This window comes from Acinonyx jubatus, chromosome A2, assembly GCF_027475565.1.
Source record: "Acinonyx jubatus isolate Ajub_Pintada_27869175 chromosome A2, VMU_Ajub_asm_v1.0, whole genome shotgun sequence".
Lineage (NCBI taxonomy): Eukaryota > Metazoa > Chordata > Mammalia > Carnivora > Felidae > Acinonyx > Acinonyx jubatus.
In genome coordinates, this window is record NC_069383.1 from 115,545,609 (window position 1) to 115,573,115 (window position 27,507).

Genomic DNA, 27,507 nt, shown 5'->3' on the forward strand with positions numbered 1-27,507 from the left:
CATGGTCACCTTGATCACTTATGTATTCACCTGTCTGTGTATATATCCAACCACCTATCCATTCATCCACCCCTTGTACTCCCTCGTTATTATGCCCAAATCATCCATATGTTCATTTATCCATCTGTCCACCTACCAACCCTTCTATCTATCCATCACTTTATCCACTTATCCACACATCCATTCTCCGATCCACCAGATATAAATCCATCTTTCAATCTACCAATCCATCTCTTCTATCTGCCTTTCCATTCTCTTATTCAATATATACCCAAATATCACCCATCCATTCATTCCTATTCATTCCATTCATTCTGTCTTCATATGGATTCATCCACCTGTGCACTCATTCATTGCCCTATCTACTTACCTGTTATTTCTCCAATGTAAACATCTGTCCATTTGTCCACCCGTGTACCCATTCATGCATCCACTTGTCCAACCTATTGTACTCACTCCGTAACCCATCTACCTACTTGGTTTGTTCATCTGTTTGCCCACCCAGTCATTACTCAGCCATTTATCTCTTCATTTCTCCTTACACCCCTATTATCTCCCATCCATTAATGTACTCATCCACTTTTGAGGTATCTCTTCTTTCAACTTTTTTGATTTATTTACCCACTTATTTTCCTGTACCCTCTGCCCTCCCTGCCATTACACTGAATAATCTCCCCCCAAAACTCCTGTCCCAACCTGGTTGGGCTTTGCTTCAACCCTGGGCTTCCTGGGTAGGTGAACTTTTATCTCCAGGTGAGAATCCAGGCCAATCCCTAATGACTTCCTTAGAATTCCTCCACACCCCATTCTCCCATCCATGCCTCACCATTAGAAGCTGTGAAGTCAATGGCAACTGTGAAGTTCAGCTGTGTCCTGTCGGGGAAGTAGATGGATTGAGAAGTGAGGGATTAATACTTATTATACCAGGATTTCTCAAACACTAGTGTGCATATGAATCACCTGAGGATAGTGCTAAAATGCAGATTCTGATCTGGATGGTCTGGGTGGAGCCTGAGATTCTACATTTCTAACAAACTCCCAGGTGATGCAGATGCTGCTGGCCCATGGAGCACATTCTGGGTAGTAGAATTAAATGTCTACTGTGTGATAAGTTTATGTAATTTATGTAATTTAACTTAACCCTTACTATAGCCTTGAAGTAGTAATTAATATCTCCATTTTGCATAGGAGAAAAGTGAGGTTCAGAGAAGCAAAGCACTTTACCCAGGTCTGCCTACCACTACTGAACCAAGTGGAATGTCCTCTTTGGTCTGTTTGGGTTTTCCCTCTCTCTTGGCCTCTCCTTCTTGCCTGGCTATGATTTTTATCTGGATCCCAGTCAGGTTACTGGGGTCATCTTTGAAGACCACTGGTCTGGCATCTTCTCAGGGGGTACTGGAAGCTAGGCATGAAAGGCAGCTCCATGAAGAGAACTAAGATGGGCAACACTATGCATTTTACAGAGCACTTTATAGTTTGCCAAGTGTTTAAAAGTTTATTTCCATGGACCCTAAACGTTCATATATTAAAAAACTGAGGCTTAGAATTGGGAGTAACTCAATGCTGAACAGAACTTGGCCTGTGACTCACCCTCCCTTGATGTAATCAACAAAAGTGAATTCAGAGTCCACAGAGAAGGAGAGCAGCGTTACCTGTGGGACAGAGAGGCAGCCCTGCCACTTTGGAGTGGGCAGTTGGGTAGCAGAAGGCAGAGAGGCACATGATTCCACCTCCTGCCCCACACCCCCCACCCTGTCCAATTTCTAAAATGGCAAAAAAGAGGAAGCTGTCAGAAATAGATTTGGATTTACAAAAGTGTATTAAATTGGGAAATACAACTTAAGTTTAAAAAAAAATTCTGCAAAAAAAAAACTTTTCTCAAGTGAGAAAACAAAAGATAAGCTTAAATGGTGCTATCTTGTGCCCAACATTACTATATTCAAGTAATCTGTGCCCAATGCCTTCCTGTACCCCCAACATTTGTCTATGGGAATGGAAGCAGAAGGATCTAGGGAGGGCTAGAGCTTTAGGGAGCACTCACAGTTCCTGAGTTGACATATTTCTTCTTCTTACATTTCTTCCGAGGGTTAAGTACCTGAGTGAAAAAGATAACAGTGATGGCGGGAAATAGAGAAAGAGAGCTGTAGACTGAGAACACTGGGATGGAGGGACTGGGAAACCTGGACAAGGCTGGAGTTCTCACCTCATACACTGTGAACTGGTTCTGGGCCTTGCTCAGCTCCCGGTAGCTGGTGGTGAACTCACCAATGAAGTCATGGCTGCAGGGAGGCCAGGGGTGGGTGAACAACGGCTATCATTGGCTTGGAGCCAGCCCTGAAAGTAGTCTTTTGTTCCCACTATCCCCTCTCTCTACTTGAGCTGCAGGGCACTGGGGTTGGGGCCATAAGAGAGGCCAAGTTAAGGGGAAAGAGGGAAGAGGTGTACTCAAGGTCTTGGCATCTATTATTACCACTCATGACTCACAAGGCCACTTTGGGTTCCTGGTGAATGTACTACGTATTATAGGAAGGTCTTTGAATTAACTACAGGAGAAGACAGTACTATGTGGGGCAGTTCTACCTTCCATCCCGGTCCCAGTCATACACATCAATCTTCACTGTTCTGAAATGCAGGAGATAAATATAGGTTAGGTGTGTACAATAAATCCTAGATGCACCCCCACTTACTTAACCATAAACAAATCATCCTCCAATATGCCCATCTGTTTTTCCTTCAGCTATCCTCCCATTAGTCCATCCATCCTATTTATTCATTCATCAGCCCATGCACATACCCAGCTATCTACTGCCACTGCCACTGTTTCTTTTACTGCTATTTGTACTGCTATTTCTATTTTTTTAATGTTGATTAGTTTTGAGAGAGAGAGAGAGAGAGAGAGAGAGAGAGAGAGAGAGAAAGAGAGAGCACTAGTGGGAGAGGGGCAGAGAGAGAGGGAGACAGAGGATCCAAAAAGCTGGCTTTGTGATGACAGCAGAGAGCCCGACGTGGGGCCTGCACTCATGAGCTATGAGATCATGACCTGAGCCGAGGTTGGATGTTTAACTGACTGAGCCACCCAGGCACCCTTGGTGTTACTCTTCTTTACTATTTGTTGAGTGTTACTATATTCTAGGCATTGTTATCAGTACTTTCATCGATTGTCTCACTTAATTTAACAACCATCCTATAAAGTACTATTATTCTTATTTTTAGATTAGAGGTACAAAAGACAAAAACTTGACTAAGGACCATAACTAGTAAGTGATTAAGCTGAAACTTAAAACTCAAACATCTTAAAAACAAAAACAAAAACAAAAAACAAAAAACAAAAAACAAAAAAACAAAAAAAAACCCCTCAAACATCTTGGTTCCAAACACTTTGTTCCTAACTACTATGCCTGAGTCCTCCTGTATGTCCATATATCTGTTACAGTCCAGACAACCATCTATCTATCCATCTAGACATCCACTTACCCATTCATTTGCCAATCTAATTACCTATTAACACCTATCTTTATCTACCCATATAACTATACATCCAGGCTTTCACTGACTTACTGATGTATGCAAGCATCCGTCTGTCCATTCATATATCTAACTAAACACCCAACCATCTGATGTCTGTCCATCTGATCATCCATTCATCTATATAGCCATCCATTTATGTACCCATCCATCCTTCCACCCACCCACTTACTTGTCTTCATACTGTCCATTTATTAGCTCGTATGGTCAGCCTATCCACCTACTTATTAATCAGACAGTTTATCCAATGATCCTTCCATCCATCTACCATCCATTCATCAATCCACCTTTCACTGTTTGTTCTCCTGCTTTTTCAGTCATCCCTCTACCTCTCTAGTCATGTAACAATCTCTCATATCCCATCCATCTACTCATTCATCCTTAATCCATCCATCATCTATTCATCCACTGATCTGCCCATCATTCCACTTATCCATTTATCTGTTATCCACTCATTCATCTCCCACTATACTGACACACCAAGCCTCTTACACACCCATCCATATACCCATCCATCCATTCACCAGCTTACCCATCCATCCAACCATCCATCCATGTATCTGGTTTTTCATTTGTTCATTTGTCCTTTCATCTACCCATCCACCCATCCATCCTCCTGTCCATCTATGTGGCCATCCATTTGCTTCCCCATTTACCTATCTCCATGCCCCAAACTCTGTCTTGCCAAACAGGATCCTCCAAAACTATTGTTACTTCTGCCATCATTCTGGGGCCAGGAACCCCATTCTCATACCCTTGTTCCCTTAATCCTTAGCTTACGCTGAAGCAGACCTGTCATAGTCTCCATTGCACAGTGCCCGCACAGGGATGCTGAAGGGTTGCCACACAGGATTCAGTGTGTTTTTCACAACCTCCGTCTTGTGGCAGATGGTGAACCTGGAGAGGAGCAAGAGGACTGGAGCCTGCATTGGGGGTAGGACTGAGCCCAGAGATAGGTCCTCATACTCTTGGAGATTCCTGGGATTTCCCCACTTGTTAAACACATTTTGTCCTCTGCCTTGAGTGAATTCTGGGCTCAGGACCCAGTGGAGTCTAAGATGCCCCACATCTAGCCTAAGAGCCATAATGGGCCCATGGCCACAGCTGGGGAGGGGTAGGTGCCACTGGAGAAAGCATTGACTCACGTGCCATCCTCATTGCTCCTATAGAACACAAGGAAGGGATCTGATTTCCCAAAGAAATCCTTCTTGTCCAGCTTGTTTGCACACAGCTGCATGGTGGCAATGTCCTAGGGATGAAGTTTGGCTTGTTGACATCCAAATTGTTCATAGCTTCAAACAGTCCACTAAAGGGGGTTTGGGAGAGAAGGGAGCCTTGTGGGTCTAGCATATGGCCCTTACTGACCCGACAATTGCTAAGCTCCTCTGCAGTCAGCAATATGGTCCCACACTTCTTGCCTGGTACACCCCTGGAAGCAGAAAAGTCCTCTTTGTGAGGGGAGGGAGAGTAGGCAATGAAGATTGGGGAAACCAATCTGGGAGTGAGTGGGCCAGGGATTCAATATGCAATTTTCTGACAGTCCCCTAAATGTATCCCCTTCTGTCCTGGGTTTTTCCTGGTGGGGAAGGCCCTGCCTTTGATTGGGAAGAGGGTCTAAGGTCTGTAAGGAAGGGGCTGCTGTGGCCTAGGTGGACATGTTATAATGGTAGCTTAGGAAAGACATAGGATTTAGAATCCTGAGCAGGTTATTTCCCCTTTTTTGGTCCTAGTTTCCTCCGCTATGAAATGGGAATAATTCCCACCTCTCAGGGCTATGAAAAGATCTGAATGAGTACATGGAAGGACAAGCAATTGGGAGGCTTTATTGATATTGAAGGTGGTGATACTTCTCAAAGCAGACCTTGGTATCTACCATATGCCAGGCACTGTGCTAGGTATGAATTGGCCGGATGGTACTCTCCAGTTCTGGTAGACTCTGCCCTCAGAGAGCTGCCAGTGGAATGTCAAAGCTGACAGGCAAGTAGAGTGTGATGTAGCAGTCCTGAATGAGGGAGAGGAATTTCTATCCAGACCTGGGCAAAGGGCTGTTCTGTTAGATCAAAGATGGTGTGATTTCTGAAGAGTGAAATAAATGTGAAGAGTGAAATAAAAAAGACAAAGGCAGCCTTATCCTCTCCTGACCCAAGAAGGGATCCTTCCATGCGTCCTGGGCACATACCAGGACACACCCATCCCCATTTGCCTTGGGTATCCAAGTGATCAGGGGCCTTGCTGATATGGGCCTGTGAACCCTAATTCCCCAAAGGGATCCAAAGTATGCAGAGAGAAATCTAGGTCAGGAGTGTCCTGGGTGTAAGTCCTGACTCCAACTTGCTATGTGATTTTCATCGTTTTTAACATGAATGTTGAACCATTTGTTTGGCTCTTTCGATCTTTGACTCTGTGATTTAAAAAGACAGAGTGTGAGGAATACAGGGACTCTTCACCTACACATCCAGGACCAAGTCTCTGATCCTCAGCTTTCTCTCTGTTCTTTGCCTCCTTAATGTTTTCCCTCATCCCCTTGACCCAGTGTGAATTCCAGTCAGTGATTATAATAATCACTCCCCTGCATTCTACCCCTTATTCATTGCTCTTCTGTCACTTCAATATACTTATTTGGCAGAACCACAGCCCTAGTTAAATACAATTCTCTGCCTAAGCCATGCTGCACCCGTGCAACTAAATGTGGTCAGAGGAAAACACAAATCTTGCTAACCGATCTCATTTCTTCTTTTACATTTTATTTATTTATTTATTTTAAGTAATCTCTCCACCCAACATGGGGTTTGAACTCATGACCCTGAGATCAAGGGTCGCGTGCCCTACTGAGCCAGCCAGGTGTCCCTAACTGGTCTCATTTTAAAGCATGACCACAAACCTCAAGAGGGTCCTTAATCATACTTCACTCACCAGTTCTGCTAGATGGCAGTTTCACTCCTCTTCTCTCCTCAAACCTGGAAAGCCTCCTCCTCCCCCATCCTCACTCAGCCCATGACCTTGTTTCCTACTTCACTGACAAGACTGAAGCAACCAGATGAGAATGTCCACGGACCTCCCACCACACCTACCTTGCCTCCAGTATCTTCACCCACGCAACTGTTGCTATAAATGACTATCCATGTGCCTATTTATCCCTCCACTGTGTGCTACATTCCACACACTCTTGCCGGTGCATGGACAGCATTCCAGTAATTCTCTCCTTTTTAACTTATGTCTATTTTTCAGTTTCTATTGGATCCTTCCCATCAACATACAAATGTAGTATAATTTTTCTCATGTTAAAAAATGCAAACCTATTCTGACCTCACTTCCTTTGCTAACCACTCCTCCTTTTCTCTTCTCCTCTTTGCAGCAAAACCTCTTAAAAGATTCCTTGACTCTCATTCCTGTCTTCCATTCTCTTTTAAACCTCTACAACCAGGCTGTCACCCCCACCTCTTCCTTCAGAACTTCTGATCTGGAGCAGCATTTAACATGGCTTGTCACTCTCTCCTCAATACACACCTTCACGTTGCCTCCAGGATAATACCCCCTTCTCTTGGTCCTCCTCTTACTTCCTTAATGCTCCTTCTTAGTCTCCTTTTTTAACCATCTCATTTATGGCAACTCCATCCTTCTAGGTGTTCAGGCCAAAGGCCTTGGTGTCATGCTTGACTCCCCTTTTCCTCTCACATCCATATTCAATCTGTCAGGAATCATGATGGCTCCCCTTTCAAGTTGTATCCAGAATCTGACCACTTGCCTCCTTCACTGCTACCTTCCTGGATTACTGTAATAGTCTTCCAATAGGAGCCCTGCTACTACCTTTGTCCACCCAAGGTTTATTCTCAATCCAGCACCAGCTTCATTCTTTGAAAACATGGTCAGATCATGTCGCTTCTCTCCTCAGAGCCTTCCAGTAACTCCCAACTCAGAATAAAAGGTAGTCTTTACAGTGGCTACAAGGCCCTAAACTGTTAACTCTCCAATCTCACCTCCTCTTCCTCCTTGCTCACTTGGCTACCGCCACACTGGCCTCCTTACTGCTCTCTGAACATATCAGGCTTTTGCACTGGCGACTTCCTCTGCTTTCCACCTCCAGATATCTGCATGGCTCACTTCCTTACTTCCTCCTGGTCATTGCTCTGAAGTTACCCCTCCATAAAGCCTACTCAAGCGCTCTGTTGAATATTGCAAGTCCCACCCACCCAGCATTTCCGATCTTCCTAATTCTGCTCTACTTTGCCTTTTTTCCATAGCACTTAAGGTCTTCTAATATATAATTTACTTATTTATTATGTCTATTTTATACAGTTTCTCCCCCCTCTTCTATAATATAAGCTTCTTGAGGGTAGGAACCTTTGTTTTGTTCACTATTACAACCCAAGCCCCTTGAACAGTGGCTGACCTAGAGTATATGCCCAGTAGTATTTATGGAATGGATAAGTTCCTGGTGCCTAGCACAGGGTGTGGCATACAAAACATGCTAATAAGTACTTAGTAAGTGAATGTAATGGAAATTCCAGGGGACTTGATTTAGTGAGGGGAAGCTTCTTGGAGGAAAAGAGCTTGGAAGTGGACCTGAAAGGTAGAATCAGACTTAGAAAAAGTGAGGAGAGAGGGACAGAGTGAGGAGAGAGAGAGAGAGAGAGAGAGAGAGAGAGAGAGAGAGAGAGGTTGAGAACAAGACAAGACATGTCTTGCCTGAGACTGACTTGAACAAAGCCCTGGGTGGAGATTGGTCTTTCCTGGGTGGGGGTGGGATGGGGGAGTGGGGGAGGAGGTGATGGGGAACCACTGAAAGCTCCCAACCAGGGAGAATTCCAGCCTCCACTGCTATTGGGTCAGCAGCATCTTTGGGAGGAAAATTTGGAGGCACCCACCCTTCCCCAGCACCCCTTCTGGTTCAGCTCACGTGAGGGGTCGCTCTACACGGCTGCCCTGGCCTCCGATCACCTCTCCCAGAGCCAGGAACGCTTGTCCAAGGAAATCCTGCACCAGGACATGGAGTCAAGAAGGCCAGGAGGGGCCAGGGTTGCAGAGTCCCAGCCCAGCCCTGGTGATACTGCTGCTTGGACGAGGGTGTTCCAAGGTGGCAGAATGCTAGAAGTACTGTCCTGTCTGTGCTTTAAAGGAGGAGTCCCCAGGCCAGCTTTGCTGCTTGGTCCTGCTGCCAGTTTAAACTGCTCTCCACAATGCCATCCCACACTTCACCTTCCATTCCACACCCCCGCCCCATCCCACAGCCAGCCCCGTTCAGCCTCACCTTCTGTATGTCCGAGAGGTGGCGGAGAAGGAAGAGGAACAGTGAGTAAAAGGCACAGGCGGGACACCATGAGGCAGGAGCAGGAAAGGAGGGCCAGGAGGGTGGGTTTGGGGCCAAGAGGGTAGAGTTGGGGTTGAGGGATAGGAGAATTCTAAGGAGGGTCATTTAACACACTGAGTGCCTCCTGTGTGCCTGGCCAGGCCACCAGGGGATGCTCTGCTCGCTCACCGTTTTGGAGATGTTGGTTTTGGAGTCAACATTGTACCTGGGAAGAGAATGCAACCAGCATAAGGCGGGGCTGGTGGGAGAGAGCTGGGAAAAGGGGTCAGGTTTTGAATACTGGTTAAAATTTTGGGTGGAAGGAGGGAGTGACCTTGCATCCGAATTCAATCTGGATCTCCTTTAGGGCATCACGGTCACAGAATCAGGCCTGGGGCAAGGCCAAGACTGGGACCTGGTGGGGGTGGAGTCATATCACAGGCCGGAGGGGCCTAGATGGAGCCTGAGCTAAATTAGGGAGCAAAGCTTTGGGCCCAACCGGGTCTGGGGAGTGGATTTGACCTAAGGGCAGAACCAAGCTAGACCTGGGGACTGAGCTAAAACTAAGATAGAGGCCTTCAGAGTGGGATCCAATGGCCTGGTGGAGGAACCAGGCCGGGAGTCTGGCCGGGGAGGGGTCTGCCAGAATTTCTCCTGGATCCAGGTTGGGGAGTGGTCCAACCCCGGATTCTGGGCAGGGCTTACACATCAAAGCGCAGATTTTGTTTTTCCTCAAAGAAGTAGTCGAGGACAAATTTGCGCACGAAGTCTGGGTTTAACGTGTTGTTGATCACCTCTGTCCGTCCGAACTGGATAGGGGGTGGAGGCAGAGTCAGCATGGCTCCTGCAAGGGGGCAGGTGATTCCCCGGGGGCTGCTCTTGGCTGGGAGAGGGCTCTAGGACTCACCTCTCGCCATTCCTGGCTCGCCCGGCTCTGCGTGTAAAGCACCACCACTGCAGGCAAGGGTGGAGGTGGGGAGGGATGTCAGATTGGCTTGAACCCCTCCCCGCCCCTCAGTCGCGCCCAGACCCCAGTTCCCCCTCCCGTCCCTGGCGCCTCCTACTGGGATCGGACTTGGAGAAGGTGTCGAGGTCCAGCAGATTCCTAGAGAAAGAGACAGACGGAAAGAGGGTGGGTCATATTGGAGCCCAGTGCCTGGACTCTGCCCCGGTTGGACTCTGCCCTCAGTTCGGAACCCCGGGGAGGCATGGGGCTCAAATCGCATCTCCCTCCCTCCCTCATTACTGGTGGGTGGGGACGTGAGGGGGAAGGGAGGCCCCCCCTTGTCAGCACCCTGGACAGCACCGGAAATATCACCTCAAGACCCGTGGTGTATGCATCCACACTGTCTTAAAGGGCCCAGGAAAGAGGGTCAGACCCAGAACTTTGTCCTCCTGAGGCCCAGATCCTACTGGATCCCCGTGACCCGTCCCTTGAACCCGGAGGCTGAACCCTCTTTTGCGGGTGGAGCTGTCTAAAGAAACCCCCTCCCCGAACCTGCCAGCGACTCCCCTAAGTCTGAATCAGATTTTCCGGCCCTGAAATCTTCTTTCCCCCGGGGTCTAGCTCTTGGCGCCGAGCCCCACAGCCGATTGGGGCAGGGATAGTGCCTACGCCCTCCCCAGCGTGGCCGCTCACCGGCAGGACACGGTAATTTCAATCTTGGTGGCCGGGACGCTGCGCTCAGAGGCTCCGCTGAGAGACATGGCTGGTCGAGTGGCTGGAACCGCGGGAAGCTGTAAGACAGGGGCCGCCGGGGCTAGGTGCGGCGGCAGCGGCGGGGCCGGCCCCTCTGCCGCCGCGGCGGCGGCGCGGCTGCACTCTTTCCAGCCCTGCTTGCACTCCCGCCTGTCGCGCCTTGACTGTGGCCGCCGGCGGCAATGACTTCAGATGGCTACATAGCCCCGCCCGGCCTTGCGGGTGGCCCCCGCCCCATTGGAGCAGCCTCGAGCCTGCCGGGAACCTAACCCCGACCCCAAGTCCAGCTCATACCTTGGGAGTCCCTCCCAGCGCATTTCTCCCTGGCGAAACCCAAAAACCCTTTGAGAGCTGTCCGCGGTGCTGAATGGTTTGGGGCACCTGGTGGGCGTTGGGGACGTTTCCTCTTCCTGAACTGCTCCCTGAACAATCTGCTTCTCCCCCTTCCCACTTCCGCCCTGCTTTGGTCTCCGGATAGGAGGACGGTACATTTGTTCTTACTAGCTGTGTGACCTTGGGCAAGTTACTCAACGTCTCTGTGGCCCAGTCTCATTACAATAGTACCTACTTGGTGTGATGTAAAATTTTGAGATAATCCTTAGCTCAGGGGATTGTACACAGTAAGTATTCAAAATATGTTCACTGCTATTATTTCCCTCCTCTGGGCAGTCACACTGATGACCTCTTTTGTGTGAAGAGACAGAGCTCAGTAAATGGCTGTTAGAGCCCTATGAAAAGCCCTTTGCCCATGTCTTTGAACCCTGACTTCATGGTATTAGAGATGCAGACATACTGTGGGGATGCAATCTACTCTATCTAGGTCACACTGCAGATGAGAGTGGTAGTCAGCCAGGTCCATTCTCCCCACATCAATTACTGTCTCCAAAGCCCCAGAAGCCAGTCCCTCCACCAGTCAGGGCTCCATAAGGCAGGGGCTGCTAGTCACCTGTACCAGGACTGTGCTGCCTGCAGAACTTGTTAAAAATGAAAGATCCTCCACCCCTACCCATTCCTAGCTAATTGAAGGTCTCAGCAACCCTGTCTAAATTCCTCTAGTACTTGGGGAATCTGTGTGAATAGGCTTCCTACATGACTAGGGTCCATTGATGTCTGAGAATCACTGCTCCCACTTTAACCACCTGTGACTACATGTCCTCATCTCACTGAGATTTTCATGGGTCAGGAGTTAAGAGGCACAACCCTGTCTTCAGTTGTCTTTCTGCTTTACCTGCCCCCCACCCCAATCCCTTCCTGCACAAGGAAGAACAGTAAGAACCTTCCAAATAACCCTACAAAGACAGCAATCAAATGAGAATGCAAGAGAGCAGTTGTTCAAAAAGATTTTATTTTGTGATCTGTGTCAAACTGCCTCATTCTCAGTGCAGGTGATCCCCTCCTCTCCAGGAAACAAGAATGGGAAGAGGGAAGTCTTTCATGAGGTCTCAGCCTTCACAAGGCCCCAGGGAACTTCCCCACAGTTCTGAGAGTTGATGGGAATCCCAACAAAGACTAGGGTGGGTGAAAGGCAGTGACAAGAGGGGTGGTGATCACCAGTGAGGAAGCTGGGGGTTGGAGAACCCTGTCCTTGGCCCTGCTTGGCTTTGGGGCTGCCATGTGTATGATGGAGAAGGAGTGAGAAGATTTCCCCCTATCTTGAAGCACCCCTTGTCCGGGCATGGCTTTGATTCTGCTCAGGGCTCAGGTGAGAGGAGCAGGAAATTGTTGTGGGCTGGTTACTTCATAAGGTGCTGCTGCTGGTGCCCCGGAGTCCAACGCCACGGACAAACTGCTCCAGCAGGCCTCCGATGGCACCAGAGGGACTGGGGGCTGCTGCTCGAAGCCCCACTGTGCTGCTGTATGTGGCCAAGAAAGCTGAGCGTACTTCCTGCAGCCGAGTCTCCCGCTCACTGAGGGCTGCAAGCCTATGAGGACGGAGGGAAGGAGGGAGAATGAGTGCGTTACCCTGGGGCAGAGTCCAACATCCTCATGATTATATCACACCACCTATCCTTCTGCATGTGAAAGTTCAAGGCCAGCATCTGTCCTGTGGCCATACTACCTCTGGGGTTCAGGCCACAAATATTTGGCCTTGTTCCCCTCAGCTGTCAGGCTACTGTTCCTGCCTAGAAGCTGCATGTTTTATTGGTGCACTGGGGAGGAGGGGAAGGTAAGCAGGAGGGAGTTAGCCCCAACTGTTGGCTCCCGTTCCTCAGTAAGAGTAATGTGAGGCACACATCATAGACCTAAGGAGAGACCACAAGATGAGGCACCAGGCCTTGGCTGACCAACGGCCTCAGCTTTCTTGAGGCCAGGACCTGGAGCATCCTGGGAGAGAGCTCTTGGCAGTGTTCTGGAGAGGCCCTCAACTGAAAGCCCCTGAGGCTCTACCTACATCTTCAGTCACTGTGATCCCCAGGCAAACTGCTAGGAGGGTGCTGGCTTTTCTGGCAGGATTCCTGTTCTGCTTCCATCTGCTTTTCTTTCAGTGTCCTCTACAAACACTGATCATAGGTGGAAGACAGGAAGCCTCTCCTCTCTCCCTGCCCTGTAACTATAAGTCAAGAAGGGGAACAAGTTAAAAAAAAAAAAAAAAAAGAAAGGGAACAAGTACATGAAAACTCAGGCCTATCAAAGAATGAAGCTACCTGACACTTTGAAAGGTCTCTAATAGAAGAGAGTACCAGCCACACCCAACCTATGGATTAAAAGGTATGCAGTCTAGGGGTGGGAGGGACATGGAATCAGAGGAAAGGTCAGGAACTCACGTGGTGTTCACTGTAACTGTCCCCTGGAGGGCTTTTTCCAGGGGTCAGACTTCTATGACATGAGCCCTTATGTTCCCATCCACCTAAAAATCACAACTAGCCCTGACCACTAACTTATACCAAAATTTCCCCTAAGAGACCAATCCCTGCATAATCCCTCCCAGGAATTTGTCAGAAGTAGCAGCAATGTCTCCAATTCTCAAGCCCAAATGACTTGCACCCTGGGGCCTGGGGGAAACAGATGGGAGGTATGAAGATAAATGACAGTCCTAGGGTAGGTATGGGGAGAAGAGACCTAAGGAAAGTACACTGGTGGGAGTGGTATATATGAGTGGGTGAGTGAGTGTGAGAGAGAGACAGAGAAAGGAGCAGCAGGTTCTAGGGTGAAGGAAAGTGAAGTAGCTCTTGCAGCAGCACTAAGAAAATGGAGCTGATACTGTATTCCTGCAATACCGTGAACAACTCCCAAGTTTCTCTTGGCAGTTGGGGGAGATGTGTGGCCCTAGATCTCCTTTACTTTTTAATTAGGTGTCCTATAGGCTGGAGGCCATGTGTTCTTCAGCTTTTCTTTACAGCATATAACCGGGAGAGATTCAGATTAGTCTGTATTCACATGGAATATCCAAAGGTCTATATGTGTGCATTCTTACTGCCCCTTATTTCTAGGAGGCGGAAGGGGGAGAGATCAGCCTGTTTAGAGATAAGAAAACTGGAGCCCAGAGAGAACATGTGATCTACTTGAGGATACACAGCAGGCAATAGGTAGGCAGGCAGAGACACTCTAGTGCCAGTCCCTCTCAAGAGATGAACTAGCAGACTCAGAGAAGTCAGGGCTGACACCCAATGACATAGCTGGTAAGCAGAGCAGCTAGGAGTTGGACTAAATTCTCTGATAACAAAGCCCAAGCACTAAATCCACATACTGTGTGACTTCACCAGGAATCAACCCTGACCCCACCTCTACACTGCAATTTTGGAAGCCATGAGATAACTCAGAACCTAGCCTTCCCCTGGGAACCACCCAGACCCTGAGGGTTGGCTAGGACATCAGAGAGCTACCCAAGGTATAAATTGTAGGATTTGGGGCTGGAACTCTCATCTGTTCCAAATCACTGTTTCAGTGGTTAATGCCAGTTAAGTGAGGGGTGCTAACAAGCAGGGGCAGAGATGTCTGCTTCTTCTAGGGAGGGCTCTTGGGCCAATTCCATCCTAGAATCCTAAGATCCAGTCTCTGCCCGCCTTCAGCAGGGATTGATCCTTCGTAACTGCCCAGGGCAACTCGCCTCCGGCCAGTCAGCACTAGTGGGTATGAGCAGGATTCTGGTGGTGATGATGAATCCCCAGCACCTGAAGTTCATTCAGCCCATCGCGGGGAGGGGCAGGCCCTGCTTCCCAGGCCACCAGGGGCTCTCCTCTGCCGGACCCATGAAGCAGTAGAGTAGGCAGGGGGCAGCCACTCAGGCAGATACACTATAAGAGTTGGAAGCCCAGTACTGGAGGCTTAAAGGAAGAGGATTTTACAGGCTTGGGATTTAGTATCCCCGTCCAATTCTCTTTCCTGACCAGAGGCAAAAACAGAAGACAAAAGGGGGGAAGGGAATGGCAACAAACTCTTGATTCTGCTTGGAGGAACACAGCCCTCGCGCTAACCTAACTCCATTCTGGCTCTGGTCTCCACCATACACCTACTCTCACTACCCTACTGTTCTGATTTCAAAGGATTCGCATGTCAGGCAAAGCCTTGGACAGAAATAGAACCTTCTATAGTTACAGTCCAGCCAGCTTTCCCTCAGGGTGTGCCCTGAGACACCCATGGATGAGTTTTGGAAGCTGGGGCATATGAACGCACTCTGTAGCACACTTCCTGCGCAGCCCATAAGGCCTCTTTCATACCTCAGGAGTCCAGGAGCAGTGAGGTGTACTTAGCTGAGCCACTGGGGAGGGGCAGGGATCCCAGGCCAGCTCCCTGGGGCCAGCTGCTGCCTCACTCCTAACCAACACTCTTGACTGCTCACCACCTTCTGACATGGGCAGGGGAGCATCCTGCCTTCTCAAGCAAGACACTTACAGACAACTGTTAGGGAGCTCATCCGGGAAGCTGAAAGGGAGAGAGGAGTCTGTGTGCAGGACAGCCCGTTCCTGAATACTGCCACAGCCTGTTACCATCTGCCAGCTGCCAAAGTCTGTGGAGAGAGAGGATCCGGGCAGGGGATGGTCCACTGATCTGGGGCAGAGAGGAGAGAGAGGGGAGATGATGCACAGTCAGTCAATATGCCTGACAGGGGTGGCCCTGGAGGGGTGGGAGGCGGCTATGGTGGTCCTGGGTCATAGCCATAAGGCTCTGTTCATGGAGCTTCTGTAACATCAAGCACTTTCTTCAAAAGTACAAAAACAGCTGGATAGGTTGTGATGGAGAAAGAAGAGTATAGACCGTAAGACAGATCAGCTGTGAGGATAATGCTTTGTGCAAAGACAGAAGCAGAAGAACAAGAGCAAAGCAGAATGAGAAGAGGTGAGCCAGCAACCAAAGCCTCAGGTTAGGGCATGCCTGCCCTGGTGGCTGACAGAGCAAGTACAATCTCAACAGCACCAAATGGAGGGGAGAGTGGGAAAGCAAGCCTGGACGCCCCCAGAACAAGGGATGTAGGATCACCTCTTACTCCCAGCATGCAGATTGGCAAGGTGGGCAAGGCAGAACCCAGGAGCCACTGAGGTCTTATCAGAGTGATGCAAGAAAAAGCCTCTTGGGGACAGTGGAGGGTGGTGACCTAGATTGAAGAATAAGGTGATGGGAGCCTTGAGCCACCCCCGCCCCCCTTTCTCTGCAGCACCTTCCAGAAGCCATAGTTTGTATTCAGAGGCATCAACCCAGCAAACGCACCGGCTATGCCCAGAGGGAAGGGATGAATCAGGCAGGCAACTTGACAGCTTCATCAGGCCTTTTTCAGATAGAGGAGTGGTGTGCAGGGAGAGGAAAGCTGTATTGGGCATCTGCTGCCACCACCTTCTCGCTGAGAGCTAGCCTCTCTCTACTGTCTCAGGGCAGTAGTCCAGCCAGTGGAAGTGGAGGGGGAGGGGAGGAGATAATAAGACATCAAACAAGGCTCTTTCATCGGCTACCCCAGGTCTCCATCCCCAAGGGTACATCAATTTTGATGTCTGATCCTTTATTCAAGAATAGCAGAAGGTGCTTCTTATAGAGACCCAGAAAGAGAGAAGCATGCATAGTGGTGTAGGGTGTGGGGAACGGAGAAGGACCTTCATCGAACTTGGCCCACCCAGTTAGCTGGCATCAGGGTCTCCTAGTTTGAGGCAACAGCCCTCATAAGTGGCCAGCACAGGCTCATCCTCAAGCAGCTGCCACCTAAGTGATGCTCTGGCCAGGTACTGCATCTCTGGTAATCCTTAACCATCTTTATCTAACAGAGAGAAAAATGGCAGTTCAGACAGGTGAAGACATTTGCTCAAGGTCCCATAGCTAGTGAATGCAAGAAGAGCTTTTTGAAGGCAAGTTTGATAACAGATTTGTCCTACAACAGAACCACCATGAGACCAGAGAAAACAGATGGTTTTCTACGTTAAAGCTGCCATGAATAGGAACCCCCTGCAACACAGAGACTTCCACATTCATCATTCCTGCTAAACCCCGGAAGGTTTGTGACAGCAGCATTAGGAATGAGAACAGGACGTGGTCTGCTACCTGGTGGAAGCCCCTCGTGCCCTAGAAAGAAGTGTTTCCTTGTTTCTAGATGGAGAAACTTGGTGGGGCTCAAGCAGTCTGTAAATCAAAGAGACAGCTGCCCAGGAGAGGGTAGACCACATGCCACAGTCTGGTATTTTCTCTCTGCTTCCTCCAGGTTATCCTGGCTGGGCCTTCAGTCAGCATAACTCCCCTCAGGTCAGCATGGCTCCACAAATCTATCTCATCTACTGTTCAAACTTCAGGGCAGAGTTTCTCTTCCAGTTTTAGCGGTCTGTAGGAAAACAACTGCTAAACACCAGAGTTTTGAGGGGACAGATGGGATGCTGAGTAGGATGGGGCACTCCTGAAAACACGTAAGTTTCTCTTGCTAGCCGCCCCCCTCCCTGGGCTATCAGAAACTCACACTACCAATGGAAAAATGACAGGAACATGGAATGTGAGGATTCCTGGTCCCCTAAGCTAGGCACTTCCTTTTACTCCCCCTGTGTCCAGCAGTTAGCACCGCCCAGGCAAGAACCACGTCTGGAGTGGCCAAGGGATAGCTGTGGAATGAAGTAGGCAGCACACATAGCAATAGGGGGACATAAAGCCATCTCAACAAGCAACCATCTTTTGCATCTTGTACAAGAGTGAGCACACAGGCTGCAGATGAATCTTCCTACTTGAGGCTTTTGTCAAAGGAAGGGTTGCAAAGCAACTGTTCAGCTCCTGGTTTAAAAGCAAGGGACTATGCTAAGCAGAGAGGTGCTCTTAAGTGCCAGATTAGCTGGCTGGAGGGGACACTTAAAGATGAAAGCAAATAGTCACTAGAACAAGTGACTGCACCTCCTGAGTAATAAAAAGGAAAACTTTCAAGACGGTCTCAGTACCTAGGTATGTTAACCAGCTTTATCAAGACTCCACACTCTTCTGCCCTGGTTCTTTACTCAAGCACAAAGCAGCAGAAAAAGAAGTCTGAGTTCTAGCTCTTCCAATCTCCTGCCTACAGGACCAGGGGGAACATGGGGCCAAGCTATTCTCAAACTGAAGAACTGTGGAGCCAATGATTCTTCCAAGGTCATGTGTCCACATCCCTGAAGCTCAGAGGGCTCCTGTCTCTGCCCAGGAGACTAGAGCCACAACTCCCATCTTTCCCCACCTCCCATCTTTCCCCACCTCCTGTCAGGCACCCAGTGTGGGCAGGACTCAGGCAGGTATCTTTTAGACAGTCCTTTTTGGAAGGAGGTACAAGAATATCCATACAAGCAGAGCTGGCCCCAACCCACACAGCTGAGGCAAGAATGAACAGGTCTGGCCTGAGTGCATGGCCAGGCCTTTTACCTAGCAGCCTAGTGCCCTGACATGGCCTGTATGCCATCAGATATGTGAATAAGGACAGGTCCTTTACCACGACTGTTTACTGAGCATTTATGGAAAGGATGAGTATTTACTATGTGCTAAATACTATGCTCCATTATCTAATTAAAAAAATTTTTTTCTTAACGTTTATTTATTATTGAGAGACAGAGAGAGACTGAGCGTGAGCAGGGGAGGAGCAGAGAGAGAGGGAGACACAGAATCTGAAGCAGGCTCCAGGCTCTGGAGCTGTCAGCACAGAGCCTGACGCGGGGCTCGAACTCACAAACCATGAGATCATGACCTGAGCCGAAGTCAGACGCTCAACCGACTGAGCCACCCAGGGGCCCCTCCATTATGTAATTTAAACCCAAACTTAGGTAAGCCAGGATCATTACTTGAACTTTAAAGGTGGAATGAAAAAACTGAGCTCAGCAGGGAAGTGATTTTTCCAAGTTACAAACAGCTGGCGGACAAAGCTGGGACTAGCCTAAGCCAGCCTCATGATACACTGATCTTCCTTCCTGATAAAGGGTGGGAGGGACTTCAGGGATTGGTTCAGGGATGGGCACATCATTTCCAACTGGAATAAAGCACAGAGCTTCTGATCCATGATTAGAAAAGAGGTCCTTTTGTGATTCCTGGATGTGACAAAGGAAGCAGGGTGTCCTAGAAGTGGCTGTTCACCATTAGGGAAGCTGTCAAGGCAGAGCTAGCATGTAGAAGAAGGGAAGGGTAAAGAATCACAAGAAAATGGAGCTGGAGCCTTGAACAGACTACACCGGAAGGTCATTTTTCCACTGGACTTTTCTATAAGAACCAAGTTTTCCTTTATTGTTTAAATCTATTGAGATGGGTTTTCTGTTAATTGCCTCTGGGAGCACCTGAAATGATGCTGATGCAGAAGGCTTGAAGGTACACAGCTAGGAAGAACCTGGGTGTTGCCCATCTAAACCTCTCATTACACAGATGAAAAACAGAAGCCCAAAGTCCTCAAGTGACATGTCTGAAGTCATGCAGGGAATGACTATCTGAGCCAAGACCTAAAATCCCAAACTTTGAGAAGGCCTGGATGTCACCTCTAATCTACACTTATGCCCTACCAACCCTCAAGCCTCCAGATGATGATTCCAGAGCCTCTGCCTAACTGAATGCTTCCAGGAATGGGGAAGCATCAGTTTTCCCCAACCCACACTTTAAACAAACATCAGTGTGTGTGTGTGTGTGTCTGTGTGTGTGTGTGTGTGTGAGAGAGAGAGAGAGAGAGAGAGAGAGAGAGAGAGAGAGAGAGAGAGAGAGAAAAGGAAGGAAGGAATGAAACTGCATTCCTGCAGCAGCCCAAGAAATCTTTTATGGCTCCAAGTGTCCTTTTCTGGGTCTTAAGCTGGCAATGCCCTCTCACCACTCATCCTTGGTTTGGAGCTATGGTCCCATGCAAGACAATGTTAAACATGAGACAGGAACCCTATGTGTTGCAGAAAGCAATCTGGTTTCTCTGCCTCATTAAACACAGCCCAGGACAGAGCTCAATGGTTATACTGAGCAGTTGGTATGTGGTGAAAGATGGGGAAAGAGCAGCTAGCTGGGCAACAGAAGTTGGTTCCTATGTTTCCACTTAGCTATTCAACCAGGCTGCTGGGTGTCCCTTAGCCAAGTTAATCTGCTCTTTAGGCAGCTTGGCTTCAAGCTGGGCTCAGTGGTGGCACCATCCCTCCTCAGGCGTGGACAGTGCTGTGCTAGCAACCCCCCACCCCTAAAGATGTCTGACTCAGGAGCAGAGACCAAGGCTACATGGGGCTGAGCCATTTAGTAACCAGGACCTTGGGAGGCACATGAGCTCAGAGCAGTGGTCTTGCCTCCTCCCAGCCCCCAGCCCTGTAGCTGATGAGAGATTTAACAACAGTCCAGAAATGCAGCTCAATCAGAAGCTGCTGCATGGCAACTAATAATGCAAAAGAGCTACAAGTCTTCTCAGAGAGGAGTACAGTGTTGGGGCTGGGTAAGAATTAGCACCCCACAGAACTTTCTTCCCAGCACAACACCTACTTCTTAACTGTGAACAAAGCTTCGCTGACTCTTTTCATAGGAAAATCCTGCTTTAAGAGAGAATTCGGAGCATATGAAACCCAGAGAATTCACATCATGAGGGAAATTTCAGCTGTCACAGATAGGGGTTCTTTCCATGCAGTTCCCCCTGCTGCATTAAAAAGCTGATTGGCTGTTGTTACCTAAGAGAGGCAGGCAGGGAAGCTAATGACAGGATCCCTCAGGCACTTTAAGATAAAAGAGACTAAATTAATTTTAATGTTAATGAAAATACATAATTAGAATGCTCCAAATCTGAATAATCTAGTCTTTCAAAACCTCTGGCAAACAGGCTCCCAGTCCAGAACCTTGTTGCCTGGCCAGACCAGCTGGGCTCCAAGCAGGCATTCCCAGAATAGACTGGCAGAGCCAAACACCTCAAAGCAGCCCTGCCCACGCCTCTCCAAGGCCTTGTGCCCCACTTTGGCCCAGCTATCCCAGTCTCGACTATGCCAAGCACACAGGGCTGTGAGGCCAGAGGACTCCCCCAGCCCTCCGGTCTCCTTAGGGAGGGGCCTTTGTAGCTCTCCTGGGCCAACCCTCAGAGTCTGAGCCACCCAGTGCAGGCAAAAACCACTGTGACGCTGACGAAAACTATCACAAGATTGAGAAGTAGGATTTCTTGGCAAGAAGAAGGGGTAATAAAAAGCTAGGGTGTGGGAAGAGGTGATGGAGTGCCACCTCAGCGGGAGCCCCTAGCAGCTGGATAGTTGAGACTGGAGCAGGACCTGAGAGGATAGGAGGAATCTTCTGGTCTCTTTCCCAGTTGTCTAGCAATGCTGCACAGGCAGGAAGGGAGGTAGGGACAGTGAGTAAGAGTTCCAGCCCAGAACTGCGAGGGTTATGTAGAGCCACCGCAGCCCTCGAACAGGCCTGAGGAAAGCTGGGCGTGCAGACAAGGGTGCCATGGCAGCGGGCACACAGGACAGGAACGCGCACAGGCCTGTGACTTGTCTGCCCAGCACCCGCTCTGCTCAGCCACCTTCACCAAACCTCCTGTGGGGTCAAAGGACTTATAATCTTTGTTTAGTGGATGCAGCTATAGCCCTGGCAGACATGTGAATGCTCTGGGTCCTCTAAAGGTGAGCACGGGGGACTCCTTGGGCCCGTGCACTCTTTGGGGCTCCTACTAGCCTACAGCTGACCTCCTCTGCCTGTGTGGAGAAGGGCACCCTTCCTCCACTGCCTGCCTTTGCCCAAGGAGAAAAACCAGAGGATGGTGATGGGAAGAGGGTTCCAGAAATTTCAGGTCTTTCCTTGTAACATGCCTGTGACTTTGGGGCTTGGTTTCCTTACTGTTAACATGCATGCTGGTAAGACCTGAAACTTTTGGAGCAGTTCATTTCAGAGCTGGGCTCGAATCTGGGCTAGACTCTAAGGCTTATGCTCTTTATGCTAAATGCCCCTTTCTCCTTGGAATTTCTTAAGGACCTCTTAAGCCACACCCTGCTTTGTTCTCTCCAGAAGGGCCAGACATTCTCAAGACTTTAGAGAACAAAGCAACTCACAGGATCCTTTCCCTGTGTGTATGACATGGAAAATATGGCAATGCTAGGAAATGCTTTCCTCAAGTGCCAGGCCATCCCTCAGTCCTAAGCCCCGACCTACCCAGTGCTCAGCTTCAATCTCTTATAGGAAACATTATTTCTGCAGCATGCTCCAGCCACACTTGTCCATCTGGCTGAGCACTTCTCAGATGTAGAGTCTCCCAAGGTTCACCTGAGCCACACACATCTAGCCTAGCTCACTACTGTCTATTCTCCTCACCGCCCCTCCAACTCAGACATGGAATATGAGGACCAAAAAGGACTTTGAGGATCTGGGTCCATCTCTTGAAACAGAATGTGAGGGCCCAGGGGCTGAGACCTGCCAAAGGCAATAGGTGGAGGCAGCCCTAACCCCCTGCTCATCACACTGTAACCAGTACAGCTTCTGGATTCCCTATCTGCCAGGGCTCTGGGAAGGAGTCTTCAATCGGTGCTGCAGACTAGCTCTTACCCAAACACTAACACATCCTCCAAATAGGGGTGGGCCTGCAAGCCTGGCCAACCCCTCTGGCCTCCTGGGTACACTGCTGACCAGGCTGCATGCCAAGGAACCACCTGAGACACCAGCTCAGGGGCTGAAACCCCACTCTCCAGGCTTATTAAGAGGGGAGGGCTAACTACCTCCACCATTAGGGGCTTTGGAGCTCCTCACCTGGGTTTGGGGACCTCCAGGGGACTGCTACCCATCCTGAAAAAGTCAGAATGGTTCGAAGATGAGGAGCTGGAAGACTTGGCTTCCCCCAGCCCCTGGTGGGAAGGCAGGCGGTCCTCTGAGGGCTGTGACCGGTTCCAGAGCACACTCTGTGGAGAGGATGAGTGGCTCTTCCTCCTGCAGTAGAAAGAGTAGGGCTGTTGGCCAAGGGGCCACCCCAGGCAAGCCCTCTGCCCACTTTTACCAAATCTCAGGGCCCGGTCCTTCCTTCTACTGGGAAAATGCCACATAAGAATGGGTATACATTAGTATTCCCTCAGGCTTGGCTATGGGCAGCAAGAGCTGGGTCTTCAGAGGGACTGTGACATCCAAATAATGCTGGCCTACTGGCCTCAGAGCACATGCTAGATTTGTAACTAATAGCTCAGAAACTGCCCCTCCTTCCAAATGTTATGCAAAATTTTGAGTCATTTGTCTAGAGACAGAGTCATCAGATTCTCAGAGGAGTTTACCCTCCAACAAGTCCCCAATTCCCAATCATCATTTTGTAGTCCCTTCTCATTTTCTTCTTTTCTCTACTTGCCCCCCCCCCCCCCCCCCCCGCAACCTCCCAGGCAAATAATACAAGGGAGCTCCTCCAGGGAGTCTTCTTAACACCAGCCTCCCCTCACCCCACCCTGTCTGCCCAGCCCGGCAGCTTCTTTCATCTCACAGAGAGCCCCAGTCCTTTATGTTCCTGGGCCACCACGGACAGTGCCCCTCACCAACCAGATGGCTGGCCTCTGAGGTCCAGGAGAGACAGCAGGACAGGGAGCTGTGCTCTCAGCCCTACTGTCGGGGGTCCCTTTTGTTCTTGGGGCTCCCTGGAGCTGGTGGCCCTGGGCCACAGCTGTGAGCAAGCTTAGTTCCAGCCTGGCCCCTCACCAAGCTGCCTGAGTCTGTGCTCCTGCAGGGACCAGCTCCACGGCCTCATAGGTGAAACTCCCGGCGGCTCCTGGGGAGCTCTCCATGACCAGAGAGAAGTCACTGCCAAGGCTGGTGGTGCTGCCACGGTCCTTTCGTCCTGAAAGAAGTAAGTGCCATCAGTCAGCACATTATCTTCTCACACTACCGGTCCCCCACTTCTTCCATACCATACAGCTGGAAAGAGAAGTTTCTAGAACAAACAGTTCCTGTGTGGTCTATACTAAGAAATATGCACAGAGGAAGGGAAACCTGCTGGGGCCTGTAACTCACTCAGCATACAGATATCTTCCAGAGTGAAGCCTGCGTCCCGGGCTGGTAAACTCTTCCTCCTGTAAACAGAAACCAGAATAGTGAATTACATTCGGGGCCGGGGGCTCTTTTGTCATCCCCATGCCCGGCATGCAGCTTGCCCGGGAAAGAAGCTCCAACTCACTGACAACTCAATGAGACATGTCCTACCTAGAGTGTTGCAAAACATCAGGCCACTTCTGAGAGGCCAGCAAAGTCTGACTCCTTCCTTTCACCTTGTCCCCCCAGAGTTCAATCTGGTCCAACACACCTAGGAGCTTGGATTTGGAAGGCAAGTGAATTCAGAAAAGACACCAACTCTCACAGAGGTCGTAAGGCAACTGCCAGACAAGACTCCTGTGCTTCCCAGGCTGGAGGCAGATTGTTCCACGATGGTGGGCTGCACAGCGATGCAGACACACCGCTGCAGCAGCCCAGGGAAGGGCAGGCAGAAGAATTTGCCTCAGCCAGAGACTGGGGTGTCGGGAGTCCTCCTGTGCTTCGGCTGGCTTTTCCCTGCAGCAGTGTGCCCTTAGTCACCAGAGACCACTCCTTGGTCCGAAAGCCCTTCTGCTAGTATAACTGCAGGCAGACCCCAGCCCTGCCTCACAGGCAGAAGAGCCTCTTCCCTGACTAGATGTCACCAGGGATCCCTACCCTGGCCTCAGAGGTCAGCTTGCCAAGCAGGCAGGGAAGCCAGGCAAGGCTAAGACAGTGAGTGAGACCCTGCCTACCCTTCCCAGAATGGTCCTTCCCAGAGCGCCCTGCCCAGAGTGAGAGAAAAGCCTTCTCCTCACCTCTGTGTCTTCAGAGCAGAGAACTCCTCAGAGATGATATGCTTCAAAAAATTGAAGCAGAAGAAGAAAATCTGAAGAAACCAAAAAGCAATACACATGAGAAGACAGCTTTCTCCAAAGAAGAGAATCTAGCAGCCAGCCACCTGGTCAGCCTGCTGACAGTTAACAGCCCTGCCTCGGGGACCCTGATGGATACTCTGCTCTATAAACAGTACAGGTGGGAAAGGGCTTAGCAGACTGGGCAGATGTGCCTGGGCGGAGCCAAGGAAGGTTTCATACATGGGTAAGCCACGGAGTTTTCCAACCGCCTTCAAATTCAACATGCATGTTCTCAAGCTACTGAAAAGGATAAAGAGAATGGCAGCTTTCCCCCTCAGCCTCTTCTAAGAATCCCAAGGAGAGAGGCTAACCAGGAAGAACAGCTGGGAGAGAGATTATGTGGGGGTGAGATTAATGGACAACATGGGAACATAATGGAAGGGAAAGGGATCAGATTTTGTAGGGGAAACACCCAGATATAGTAGTTCAAAACGACCAGGGTTCAGGGACAGCCATGATCTGCCTCAGAATCTGAGATGGGCACAGGCAGGAAGAGCTTCTGACCTCTAGCTGCATCCCCACCACTCTGGGCAAATTCCCTCTCTTCCTTTCCAGCCAGTGCCCTAGTCAAATGGGCCTCCATGAAGTGCACAAAGGCAGTCTCTGGGGGCGGGGCGCCTGGGTGGCTCAGTCGGTTGAGCAGCTGACTCTTGATTTCCACTCAGGTCCTGATCTCACGGTTCATGAGTTCGAGCCCCTTGTCAGGCTCTGCCCTGAGGTGACAGTGCAGAGCCTGCTTGGGATTCTCTCTCTCTCCCTCTCTCTGCCCCTCCCCTCTGCTTGCATATGCATGCGCGCTCTCTCTCAAAATAAACAAATGTTTAAAAAAAGGCAGTCTCTGCACTTTTTAAATAAACTCCACAGTGTCTCCGAAGGGTGTGGCCCATCAAACCCTCACTCAGATAAACACCCACACACTATCCCAGAACCCCAGACGATTTCCTCAAACAAACAACCCCCACCCCCACCACCAAAAAGGGAGGGCAGGTACCCAGGTGGGGTCAGTATGAAAATGTGTGTTACATAAAATTTAATAGGTGTCTTCACCACAGACTCTTTTTTAAAGTCTTTAATATGCCAGTACGCTGTGAACCTCGAGGGCTGGAGACAAGGACAGAGTGCTGTTTAAGAGGCCCCTAGGTTTTGTTTTTTTGTTTGTTTTAAAGCATCAGTGTCTGGAGTGTCTGGTTGGGGTAAGGGAAAAGCCCAGGCATGCTTGGGTGGCTCAGTTGGTTGAGCATCTGACTTCAGCTCAGGTCATGATTTCACGGTCCATGAGTTTGAGCCCCACATCGGGCTCTGTGCTGCAGCTTGGAGCCTGGAGCCTCCTTCAGATTCTGTGTCTCCCTCTCTCTTTGCCCCTCCTCCACTCATGCTCTGTCTCTCAAAAATGAATAAATGTTAAAACATTAAAAAAAAAAAAAAGCCCACACCCTGAAAACTGACCCTCCCAGCTGAGAAGACCCTCTTGTTTATGGTGAGAGATGGCCAGGGTCTGAATCCAGACCCTGCTGGGCTCAGCCTCATCCACTGTCCAGTTTCTGAAGGCAGAATCTGCCTTCCTTTGGGGGTGAGGGAGATGGTGTGGTGTGCAGAATGCTCTGGAGCACCAGTGAGTCTCAAAATGACAGGCTGCAAAGGGGCTTTATGTGCCAATTTCAATGCCAAAGTCACCGCCTCTGACAGAGTTCATGGAGGCCTCTGAGGAACAGGCTTATGAGCTCTGCAGCCCTGGCAGATGCGATAAGCACTCAGAAGAAGAGATCTGGAAGGGGAGAGGAGCCGCTGAGAGGGAGGAACAAAAGGAGGAGGCACAAGATAAGATGCTTGGAAAGAAGGCAGCCTCAGGAGGGTGAGAAAGACGTTTCAGGAAAAGGGGGGTGGGTGGACAGGGGGCAGAAAAGAAAGCGCTAACGCTGTGTGACAGCTCCCACACTGGGCACCTAGACTCATTCTCTTTGTGAGGCAGCACAATTAACACCAGGAGACCCAGGGTTAATCACATTACTCAAGGTCACCAGGTAATAGGTGGGAAAACCAGGGTTCAAACTCGGGTCTGACTCCCAGTCTGTGCGCTGGGCAAACAGGCTGAAAAACAAGCCCACCAAAGAGGCAAAGACTGCAAAAAGCAGAAAAGGATGGGGTGTGGAGACGACAGAGAGGGAAAGAAGGGACGGCACCCAGAGAGTAAGGGAACCCTGGAGCCCTGCTGGCTGTGCCTGGTCTGGGCCTGGGGTGGTGGTGAGCAGTTGGGCAAGACTCTGCTTAGTCGGCTGGCCCTGGGGCTTCAAAGCTGCTGAGTGGGTGTGATGAGGAAAAGAGACAGGAAAGAGCCTCTGGGTTGTAGCTGTAGGGCTGAGGGGCCAAGGAAAAGCTTGTAACTTGGTTCCATAACTGAGTGCAGAAAACAAGGTCACCCATAAGAAAAATGGCAGCAAAAGCAAGGGGAAGAGAACTGACAGATGAGGTGATTGCAGCCATGTGGGCAAATGTCTTATCTCTACCTCAGGGAGAAGAACAGAGGGTCAGGACTGGGGCTATAGTGCTGGTGCTTTTCGGGCCGTGCTGCCCGATCCCTACACAATGGAGCAAGGAACTGCTCCCTCTGTGTGGACACCAAACAGAAGTCACGCTAATGGTCTCAGGGCCCAGGTGTTTACTCATAGTACCCACCTCCTCTCCTTTGCTGAGCCGATCTACCAACATGTGCCTGAAACAAGAAGGTGAGGAGGTCAAAGAGAGCAGCGCCATGACAGGAG

At 49.8% G+C, this 27,507-nt stretch overlaps 2 protein-coding genes across 14 annotated transcripts in view; both read right to left on the reverse strand.

Moving 5' to 3' along the window:
* The window catches only part of CPNE9 (copine family member 9), a 30,859-nt gene extending 8,120 nt beyond the window's left edge, over positions 1 to 22,739 (reverse strand). Inside the window, exons 1-15 of one of the 6 annotated variants that reach the window (XM_053218979.1) lie at positions 22,599 to 22,739; positions 10,452 to 10,549; positions 9,877 to 9,917; positions 9,720 to 9,766; positions 9,518 to 9,621; positions 9,002 to 9,038; positions 8,423 to 8,499; positions 4,891 to 4,954; positions 4,671 to 4,774; positions 4,318 to 4,422; positions 2,581 to 2,622; positions 2,204 to 2,279; positions 2,042 to 2,095; positions 1,591 to 1,652; positions 827 to 873 (exon numbers count right to left, since the gene is read on the reverse strand). In XM_053218979.1, coding sequence (XP_053074954.1) covers positions 827 to 873; positions 1,591 to 1,652; positions 2,042 to 2,095; positions 2,204 to 2,279; positions 2,581 to 2,622; positions 4,318 to 4,422; positions 4,671 to 4,774; positions 4,891 to 4,954; positions 8,423 to 8,499; positions 9,002 to 9,038; positions 9,518 to 9,621; positions 9,720 to 9,766; positions 9,877 to 9,917; positions 10,452 to 10,519 — 928 coding nt within the window. In that variant the 5' untranslated portion in view covers positions 10,520 to 10,549; positions 22,599 to 22,739. Of the gene's footprint in view, positions 1 to 826; positions 874 to 1,590; positions 1,653 to 2,041; positions 2,096 to 2,203; positions 2,280 to 2,580; positions 2,623 to 4,317; positions 4,423 to 4,670; positions 4,832 to 4,890; positions 4,955 to 8,422; positions 9,039 to 9,517; positions 9,622 to 9,719; positions 9,767 to 9,876; positions 9,918 to 10,451; positions 10,550 to 10,805; positions 11,704 to 22,598 lie in introns of those variants that run through there. The other 5 variants (XM_053218980.1, XM_053218982.1, XM_053218981.1 and 2 more) reach the window with 5 other exon arrangements.
* MTMR14 (myotubularin related protein 14) overlaps positions 11,836 to 27,507 on the reverse strand; it is a 44,826-nt gene continuing 29,154 nt past the window's right edge. For 3 of the 8 annotated variants that reach the window (XM_053218974.1, XM_015069294.3, XM_053218978.1), the window contains 7 exons: positions 27,422 to 27,458; positions 24,650 to 24,720; positions 23,835 to 23,893; positions 23,523 to 23,661; positions 22,599 to 22,775; positions 15,345 to 15,500; positions 11,836 to 12,433 (listed from right to left, as the gene is read on the reverse strand). In XM_053218974.1, the coding sequence (XP_053074949.1) occupies positions 12,250 to 12,433; positions 15,345 to 15,500; positions 22,599 to 22,775; positions 23,523 to 23,661; positions 23,835 to 23,893; positions 24,650 to 24,720; positions 27,422 to 27,458 (823 nt within the window). In that variant the 3' untranslated portion in view covers positions 11,836 to 12,249. The remainder of the gene's footprint in view (positions 12,434 to 15,344; positions 15,501 to 22,598; positions 22,776 to 23,522; positions 23,662 to 23,834; positions 23,894 to 24,649; positions 24,721 to 27,421; positions 27,459 to 27,507) is intronic. The other 5 variants (XM_053218975.1, XM_027042587.2, XM_053218977.1 and 2 more) reach the window with 4 other exon arrangements.